Source organism: Perca fluviatilis, chromosome 2 (genome assembly GCF_010015445.1).
Source record: "Perca fluviatilis chromosome 2, GENO_Pfluv_1.0, whole genome shotgun sequence".
Taxonomy (NCBI): Eukaryota; Metazoa; Chordata; class Actinopteri; order Perciformes; family Percidae; genus Perca; species Perca fluviatilis.
In genome coordinates, this window is record NC_053113.1 from 30,615,934 (window position 1) to 30,625,250 (window position 9,317).

The 9,317-nt window shown below is 38.1% G+C and overlaps 2 protein-coding genes across 6 annotated transcripts in view; both read right to left on the reverse strand.

Annotated features, from left to right (window-relative positions):
• The window catches only part of arhgef12a (Rho guanine nucleotide exchange factor (GEF) 12a), a 49,562-nt gene extending 47,061 nt beyond the window's left edge, over positions 1-2,501 (reverse strand). For all 3 annotated transcript variants that reach the window (XM_039780367.1, XM_039780360.1, XM_039780352.1), the window contains exon 1: positions 1,075-2,501. In XM_039780367.1, the coding sequence (XP_039636301.1) occupies positions 1,075-1,106 (32 nt within the window). In that variant the 5' untranslated portion in view covers positions 1,107-2,501. The remainder of the gene's footprint in view (positions 1-1,074) is intronic.
• A 2,867-nt stretch (positions 2,502-5,368) lies between these two features.
• Positions 5,369-9,250, reverse strand: tlcd5a (TLC domain containing 5a). Of its 3 annotated transcripts, none has more exons than XM_039792516.1 (3): positions 8,899-9,250; positions 7,064-7,267; positions 5,369-6,617 (listed from the first exon to the last, which is right to left on the reverse strand). In XM_039792516.1, the coding sequence occupies exons 2-3, from the start codon at positions 7,257-7,259 to the stop codon at positions 6,085-6,087; spliced, it is 729 nt and encodes a 242-aa protein (XP_039648450.1). In that variant the 5' UTR covers positions 7,260-7,267; positions 8,899-9,250; the 3' UTR covers positions 5,369-6,084. The 3 variants fall into 3 exon arrangements, with proteins under 3 accessions (XP_039648450.1, XP_039648458.1, XP_039648442.1); XM_039792524.1 differs by lacking the exon at positions 8,899-9,250 and adding an exon at positions 7,431-7,630; XM_039792508.1 differs by lacking the exon at positions 8,899-9,250 and adding an exon at positions 7,410-7,552.
• Between the last annotated feature and the right edge of the window lie 67 nt (positions 9,251-9,317).

Genomic DNA, 9,317 nt, shown 5'->3' on the forward strand with positions numbered 1-9,317 from the left:
TGCCAATCAACAGCAGTTTGTGTTTCAATACAGGTTTGCTGAAGTGATTGGAAAGCACTGATTTGTTCATTTTACTGCTAATAGCATTATTTTGAAACACAATTCAGCAACACAATAGCAGTTGGTGACAGACACTGTTGCCATCATTGTAGTGGGGGAAGGGGGTCATGTAAAATGGGATTGGGCTTTAGCCTCTAGCTCATGCCCTAGCCAGGAGGATATTTCAGATCCCAACCTGTGCAATAAAGCTTCCTTCCGCTCCGAATCCACCGACCACATTCCACTGTATTGGCCTGCTTTCCTTGCAAGTATGTGGGATTCAGGTGGGGAGGCTTGACGTAATGCAACAGCTTCACTTCTCTGTTTCACTGTCAGAGTACATCAAACTGAGAACAGAAACCTCCTAATTCACCAGGTACCAAAACACAGGGGAATTCGTTATTCTAATGGCACAATAATAACAATACTGACAAATGATATCATAATTAATTAGGATAATACAGACTGATCCTTAAACCATTTAGTGTGTTCCTCTGGTCATGACATATTATTTAGCCTGCTGGTCTTAGCAACAGTGTCCAATCTTTGAGTTTAAGTTGACAGATGTCTTAGATAAGGTGATTAGTTGACGAAGCTAAGGTCTTTTTCTAAATCCTGAGATTGTTTTAATAGGTGTAGGAGAAGTTTAGCTTTAAACGGCTTAAGAGGTACTAGAGATGTTGAAAGGTGTACAGGGATCCCTGGCACACAAACAGTGGCAGGCCTTTCTCAATCCTTGGACAAGTACTACTTTAGTGTCTGCAGAGAACTCCATTAGCCATGCTGAAATCAGCAATGTTTTCATCAAGAGCTGATGTCCTTCCTTAGTAATTACATTGTAAAACATAGTTATTATGAGCACAGCGCCACAAAGAAGTTCATTACCTCGACCATGTAAAACATTTTTCATCAGACTGCGGGTGGTGTTTCATGTAAATATCAGCAAGAAACTTTAAGAAAATAATGTTTTACAACTGTGAAGACTCAATTTGTGCATGTGGAGTGCAGACAGTGCATTAATAGAATATACTGTACCTGTCAGTGAAGCTGGACTGTGTGTCACTCATTGGGCTTCCGGTTCTAGATTTGCAGCAAATTATATCCGATTAACATTTTCCAGAGTGTGATGAGGCGATTTCCTGGAGGCGACCTTCTCGGGCATTCGTCTGAAGTAGGCAAGGATTTTGAGAATGCTGCTGACAATAGATGACTTATAGGACACTGCTGGGTTGTTGCAATGCACGTCCAAACACTAGAGGAAACAAAAACAAAAAAACTACCTATGCGCTATCTGTAAACCAATAATCCTTGCCAAAATTGAATAGCAAGGAATCTACAGTGCAGACCTAAATTAATCGGGGCCTCTGTCGTATTAGCTGTGCAGTCAGATGATATCCTACCCCGGCTATAAACAATATTTTGCAAACACGAATAAATATACTGCGTCAGCTGGCACAAGTTGTCGTGCATGTATGAACTCCTTGTATAAATCCTTTGCATTCACATCCCAGTTTTCCGCCGATATGAAATGTATAAACAATATGTAACGTTATTCCAATGCAACAGACACCTTGGCCCTGCAATGTAGTCCGTCTGCCACCACCCCAGTTCGACTGATTGGCCTCGGTTCCTAAATGGTCTTTGAAGATGCTGAAAATTCCTCCAGTCCCATTTGGTATTCCCTGCTCCCAGAAATGCCTGTCTGTGACTGTGGGGAAGACTCTCCCGTGACCATGAGAATCGCTCAATACCGAGTTTAAACGACCCGTGTTACAAATTAGCAACAACCGCAGCTAATGTTATACCGGTAAGACGTTAGATTAAAAAACAAAATTTGTTATATGGTCGATTAAAAAAAGCACAATGGCTTTTCAGAAGATTCTTTCTCACGAAAAGCTGTTTGGCGTTGAATCTCGCCAGCGACCAGCTAACAAAACAGATGAGCTCTTTCAGCAAAAAAAACTTTGCTTCGTATGCTCTTGTTTCGAGTGCAAACTAAGCAAACTCCCGTTCACAACAATGAGCCGGCCAACGACCGAAAATATAATATACAACACGGCATGAATGTTGACTGGCTTGCGATATGTTTCCGTGTTATGTCCTTCAGAAAGTCTCCTTAGGTAAAGAAAATCCAGTGAAGTCGGTTAGCACAGCGCAACGTTCCTTGACTCCATGTTTCCAAAATTCAGTCGTTTCTCGGCAGAATTCCCGTGGATGAAAGCAGGCTAGCTATGTGGCCAGCTAACGGGACAGAAAGTAACACCAGTCCTCTGTAAACAACGGCAAAAAGCTACAGAGGCGGCTAAAACTTCTAGCGAACATCAAACACTGTTTTTTTCAACGCAAGACGTTATTTGTACATTAATATAACTTGCGGAAAGGTACCAAAAATCCCACTTTTGTTGCTAGCAACGCCCTAGCCAGCTAGCTGTTGGAGTCCAGTAGCGCTTCAACTAACCACTTCCGCCGGGAGATTGGAAAACTCATTTTGTTTCAGCATAATGTTAGGGAACGCTGCTGCAAAGTAACATCAACAGTACTATGATACCGCTACTACTACTCCTACTTCTACTTCTACTAATAATAATAGTATGGGTAGTATAGCATTCATATGATATTCAATTTATTTTAAAGTAACGTTAGGCATATATAAGTTATGAATAAAAAATGTAACATTATGGACCTGCACCGATTAATCGATTGACAAAAAATGAATCTGGAACAATTTTGATCATCAAATTATCGTCTGTTTTATTAATTTTTTGGGGGGGAAATGGCAACAACAACCAAAATCCCTGGTTGCAGCTTTTCACATGTGAATAGTTTTCTTGAAGACATATCACATTAGACCCTGGAAACTTGATTATTTTCTAGACCAAACGATTATTGATAATGAAAATAATTGTTAGTGGCAGCCCAAATACAATTCATTAGACTAGTAGCCCACATTAGTTGAACGACAGCATTTCTCTGGAGTTAAAGACTATATACTAAACAATTGTATTGATTTTATAATCAATAGATTCACGAAAATAATCATTATACAGCCCAATTGATTAGATATGTATTGCGTGATTGTTTACTTTTCCATGGCAGGGGAAACCAGTCCTCAGACTTTTCCAGTAAGGAGGCACTTTTCTTTAGGTGGTTGATAAACTTGATGATTATGCATGTTGTTGTATGATTATTTCAATGTTTTCAAGGCTCTGTGGTTGGTCTGGGACTGGGAGAACAGTCATTATGTTCATTATTTACAGCTTACAGTCCAGTCCTTTGCCCATCATCAACAAGGCACTCGTGTGTGTGTGTGTGTGTGTGTGTGTGTGTGTGCGCGTGTGTGTGTAAAAAAGTGTAATAGGAAGATAATACAAGTTTGAAATGAATTTGCAAACTACTGAAGTCAGTGTAGACAATATTTCAAGACGAAGATCCATACTGCAATCAATACAATAAATATTGATTCCATTAGCAGTCAATTTAGTAGGTTTTTTTATTATTATTACTGTGCATGTGCTTTTTGATATTTTACCAAAACTGAAAAAAGAAAATGCACTTTACATCACCAATGTCATAATAATGGAATAGTGGTGGGTGTTCAAAAGGCAATTATTTGCACTACCACAATTAATCTGTCCATATCCTATTTACCTTTAATAGCCAGTGCTTGTGAGTAAAATTATTATTCTCTATCCGTCTCTTGATCTATTTTTTTTTGTTTGTTGGTTTGGATCACCCATTCAGCATACTAAATGTATAAGGTATGATTATCTTCTCTGTGTTGTGCCTTGCAATTTTTATTTTATTATTTATTTATCTGGCTGACACTATACTGTACAATACTACAATATTATGCAATACACTGTATTACATAGGCCTACAGTATCATCAGTACCATACACAGTATTAAACTTTGCATGCTCCAATGCATGAAATCATTTAAAAACTGTTGAATTCATGCTGAAAAGGACAAAAAACTGGCCAATTTTGATTAAATTAGAATGTGACACAATGCTTTAAAAAAATATTTTTATCTTAGCATTGCCAAATGACTGCTCGTCTCCTCACTAATCATTCATATATCATTGATATGACACCATCATGTGGACAGTTTAGGTAACTGCAGTCTCAATCCAATAACACGTTTGATTAGCAGTGGCATTTAATGATGCAAATGCAGCTGATCCCTTAGTTTCAGTTTACATTTTGTTGTTTAAAATTGATTTAAAAGCATACAATCTATCACATCTTTATTTGACTTCACACTGGGATTACAAAGGCAAATCATGAAACCCCAAACAGAAATAGTTCTTCATTACTCCTATACTTATGTTTACAGTACAGCACAAGACAAACAAAAAAATTAGGAAAGTACATTCAGATAACTAAGGCACACACCAGTTAGATTTTTACTTTCTTGGATATAATGGTGGTGATGCTCACATAGTTCTTAACAGTGGCACCCGGATAAACAGCAACACATCAAATCTCAATTAAATTTAAATAGGAAAACAAAGGGATGGCAGACGTTTTAGCACATTACTGCATATATCCATGTGCACTAAAGTAACAAACAAAAATTTTTCATAATATTAAGAAGAACAATAAAAAGTCTGAGCACAATAAAAACCTGGTAGTTTGGTAACTATCTTGGCATGGAACAAATCCAGTCGCAGAGCGGGCTCAATCGTAATATTTTCTACACAACAATCCACCTGCCTTTATACCATAATGCACGTGTGTGTTCTGTCCAGGCAATAAGATTGGAATCAATATCACAATATTGAGATGAATATTTTTTCTGAAAATGAATATCACATTATGGCAAATGTTGGCAAAATCACACATAAAATACTAAAACTCAGACAAAACTCTTCACACATAAATCCCAAAAATTAAATCATTTTTTGTTGTATGTTAGTATGTTTGGAAAGAATGGAACACAATTTTGCAAAACAATAACCCAATATCATTATATCATCTCAATATGATTTTACTGACAGTCGATAAATGATACCTATTTCCCAGCCCTAGTTGTGTGTGTGTCACTGCCTTGTGTTAAGACTAAATGTAAAAATCTAACACGTTAGGGGCTAGAAACAAAAAATGCATGCATGATTCCACAGGTTTTCGTCCTTTCCTGAAAGTAGTGAATGTTTGTCTTAAAGATTACTAGATCTATCTATCTATCCATCCATCCATCTATCTATCTATTAGGACAAACAGAGTGTAGAGCTCGTACATCTCAAAAACATTTAAAGGTGCTGGATCAAAAACATAGAAACATAATAAGTGAAGAAGAAGTCAGATATGTTAAAAAAGCAAAAGCAAAATAATAGCACTGCCACTGTAGAACTATGTAATTGAGAGGTTTTCTCTTCATGTATCCTTTTACACAAAGCAAATAAAATGAATGACATTTTTTTAGGAATAGGATTTCAAACGCTTATAGGAATTACAATATATATTGCTATAAAGTAGATTAAACAAAGTAATCAAACACATCACACACATTTCTCTGGAGTCCATCCCGACTTTCTGCTGTGATTTTATCACCCTGAGTGCACTTTTCACATCTGTGCAAAGTTTCCCATGCACCAAAAAACCCACAGGATTACAAGGAAACCAATCCTAACTTTTTGAAATGACAAAAAAATGTTTCACGAGGAGGACATGCATTACATGTAAACTGTCTCTTTCCTAACATTTCCTTTGGAGCAACACCATCACATATGACTAGGCCACAGTTCACTGCAAAATCTGTTCATGTGTTTATAGAAAGTGCTTTGGTTTTCAGTGACATAAACTACATCTTTGTTGTTTGTTAACTGCACATTTTACACAATAATCAAACATGTGTTCAGCTGCAATAGCTGCATAAAAATGTTTATTTAAAAAATGTGCAGGTGTTAGACCTTACAGACAAATCTCACAGGATTTTTCTCAACTCAGTTTAACATTCAAAGAGTTGATTTTCTTTGTACTTTTCCTTGTCCGTCCAAAGTGAAAAACAAAGACACAGATTTCCTTTAAAGAAGCACAAGCCGATCAGTCCTTCTTCCCTTCATGACCATTAGCTGCCACTGTCTTTTGTTGGACTCTCTTCTGTTTGTTCCAGCTCTTGCTCTTCCGAATGGCAAATCGAACAATGTCCACCATAAACACCCAGGATAGAGCGTACATAGCCACTCCCCCACACTTGATAAAGAATCTGGGTCTCGGGGAGATCAGCTCACAGTATAGCATTGTGCCTCCCACAAAGATTCGCATCGTCACAAACAGCAGCACAAACAGGACGTCCACAGCGTCCCCCAGCAGTGTCCCGTAATGTCCTGTCTGTTTGAGGAACCAGCGTGCCTGCAGGAGGGGGTTGGTGATTTCACTGCCAAAGAGTACCGCGCAGGACTCGATGCCAGACTCCCCCAACCAAAGGGTCAACAGGATTCCCAGGATGCTCATGGTGTGGTGGGCCAGCATAACGGGTCCCTCTGTGCGGTAGTACACACACCAGGCCATATCAAAAATAAAGTAGCCTAGGCTCACAACCATGGCACTTATCTGCAGAGGAGTGTTTATAGTACCTGTACGGCATCCACAAGAACAGAATCAGACAGTTCTCAGTGAGCATATCTTTTAAATGCAATACAACAATCATGCAATCACAGAGATAACACAAGTTATTACTGTGAGGGGAGTACATTGTAATTAATATCACCATGTAGAAACAAACTTCTGATTAGTAACTATACAGAATAAAGACAGCAAAGATAAAATTATTTGGTCACTGCTGAATGGTTTATTCACATTTTGAAAATTGTTCCAATTGGTTGTTCTAATTAAACTGTTGACACTACTAGCCTAGCTGTTTCAAGTAACACACATTTTCAACAACATACTAATCAATGCCGAGCTAAAACAATTAGTCAATCAAGACAAAACAAATATCTGCAACCAAGGTAAAAATCAATTTGTCATTTTTCAAGCAAAAACTTTGACAATTTGAATCCACAGGTGGTAAGTGTCCTACCTGGATAAGTGAAAGGCCAGGGTCCATCCACATAGCCTATGTATGATGTGATGCAGACTGCCAGGATGCCGTGTACCAGGGTGACAAGGCGACAGTTCCACTCGTAGCTCCTTGACGCGTTAACGTTACACAAGATAAAGTAGAGAGAGACCCAACAGGACAGGCACAGGAGAGCACCAACCACAACCAGTGCCATCTTCTCTTCTATAGACAAAACAAACAAGAAACCAACTTACAGTTTCTCTCAAAAACATGTCTGTTAGCAGTCATCAATCCAACTTTGAATCACATTACACAAAAAGAGAAAAATCTATAGAGGCACATCTTGCGCTGTAATATCGCTTACAGTAGAAAGAGACAGCATTACCGTCCAGAGACTTGGACTGTGCAATCCTTTGTAAGTGACCAACAATTAGCCTTTGCTTGAACTATAATAGCACTATAGTTGGCTGGCTGAGGGTCTGGTGGGGTGAGGGGGACGTCTCTTCTTCTGCTGTGACGTTTGTACAAGGAGGTGAGACCATGCAGATGGGCAGGCCCACCCTAACTGGACTGGAACAAGATGTATTGAATCTCAAAGACTTCAAGCAAGTTTCAAAACTAGATGAGAGGTTACTGGGTGCTGGGCCTCAGACAGTTCTCATGAGAGAAAGGTTATTTCAGCTGTTGTTAAATTACATGAGTAATAATAATAAAATGTACTGTTGTTGTCTTGCTTTTATGGATACATGTCAGGATGGCATGGGGAGGTGAAGCCGTAATGTTATATATAGTGGGACAACTCATTTGTTGACAACTGTTTTCTTTACAAAGCAGCATGCAAAATAGGGTGGCAATTACAAATTATTTTCTCAATTAAAATTTTAAAATGTCAGATATTTGTGACAAATATCCATTATAACCCACTGTGATGTATTCAAATTGCTTCTTTTGACCAACCCACAGTCCAAAACCTAAATATATAATCAGTTTACTATCAATATATTAAAAAAAGGAAAGAAAAAAAAAAAAAAAAAAAAACCCAAAAAAAAAAAAAATGGAAAAAAAAAAAAAAAGAAATGATTAATCAATTATCAATTTATGGATTTATCATTTCACCCCTCATGTAAGCTGCAATGGGTAGGTGAGATACTAGGACTGTTTGGAGCTTTATGAATGAGAGAACATAAGAAGTTTTATTCTGTCATAAATAATCTACAGGTAACACACTTGTCCAAACACTAGCTACAAACCAAAACAAAGGACACAGATCAAAAGCCAACATGGAATCTGGACAAGCAAAGACAACTCATTATCTCACATTTCCAAAACGGTTTAAGCAAAATAGATACAAAAGATAGATTACAGATCTTATACTTGATTGTGTTAGGTTTGGTAACCTCTGTTGTTCTATGTGGTACTGCTATCTTGGTCAGGACACTCTTGTTGATTTTTTTTTTTTTTTAAACCTTGGTTAAATTAAGTTATGTAACGTTATAACGTTACACACGTGAGTTAACGTTACTAGGACTGTTATATGCTTTTTGAATGGAAGAAGTTTTTAGGTTTTTAGGATGCTTACATCAATAATGTGTAGCTCCATTCAACTACAACATTTTAATGTTGCCACGGAAGCCTGAAAAATGATCAGCTGGTGCTGGTAAACTAAAAATGCCAGGAGGTCCAGAGCGTATCCCTACTGTAAGAGGATGCTCTCACACAGGCTAACTGACCCAGTTATGGCTCAGTTATGCTAGCAAACTAACCAATAGCAAGCTAACGTTAAGAGGCTAACTAAGCGTTTTCCTTGCTATGAGATGAGTAAATCGTTCACAAACGCAGTAAAATGTCATTACCTTGAGGTGCACATATGGCTGTCTCTTCGTTTACATCCTGCGTGTTTTGTGTCCTGTGAAGATATGCTTCTGAACGAGACTGTCAGAGGGTTGTTAGCAGACACTGCTATCGGTTATCTTATACGTGAGCTCCGCCGGTGGTGGTGGCAACAACAGCCTCCTTCAGCATCCCTTCCTTCCCCTTCCACTTTATTAGCCGTTGTATATGCAGATGTAGCAACTAGCTAGTAGCTAGTGTTAACGATGATTATGCCCTGATTGTATTATCCCATACTACACCGTAGTTTAGGCAGGCTTATTAAATATTTAACCGAAAAAGACACATTTCCATCCTTCTTAATATCTTCCCAAAAGCGATTCGAAATGGCCTAATGTTTCTTGCACAATGGCTACATCTTGTGGTCAATAGCACATATTAC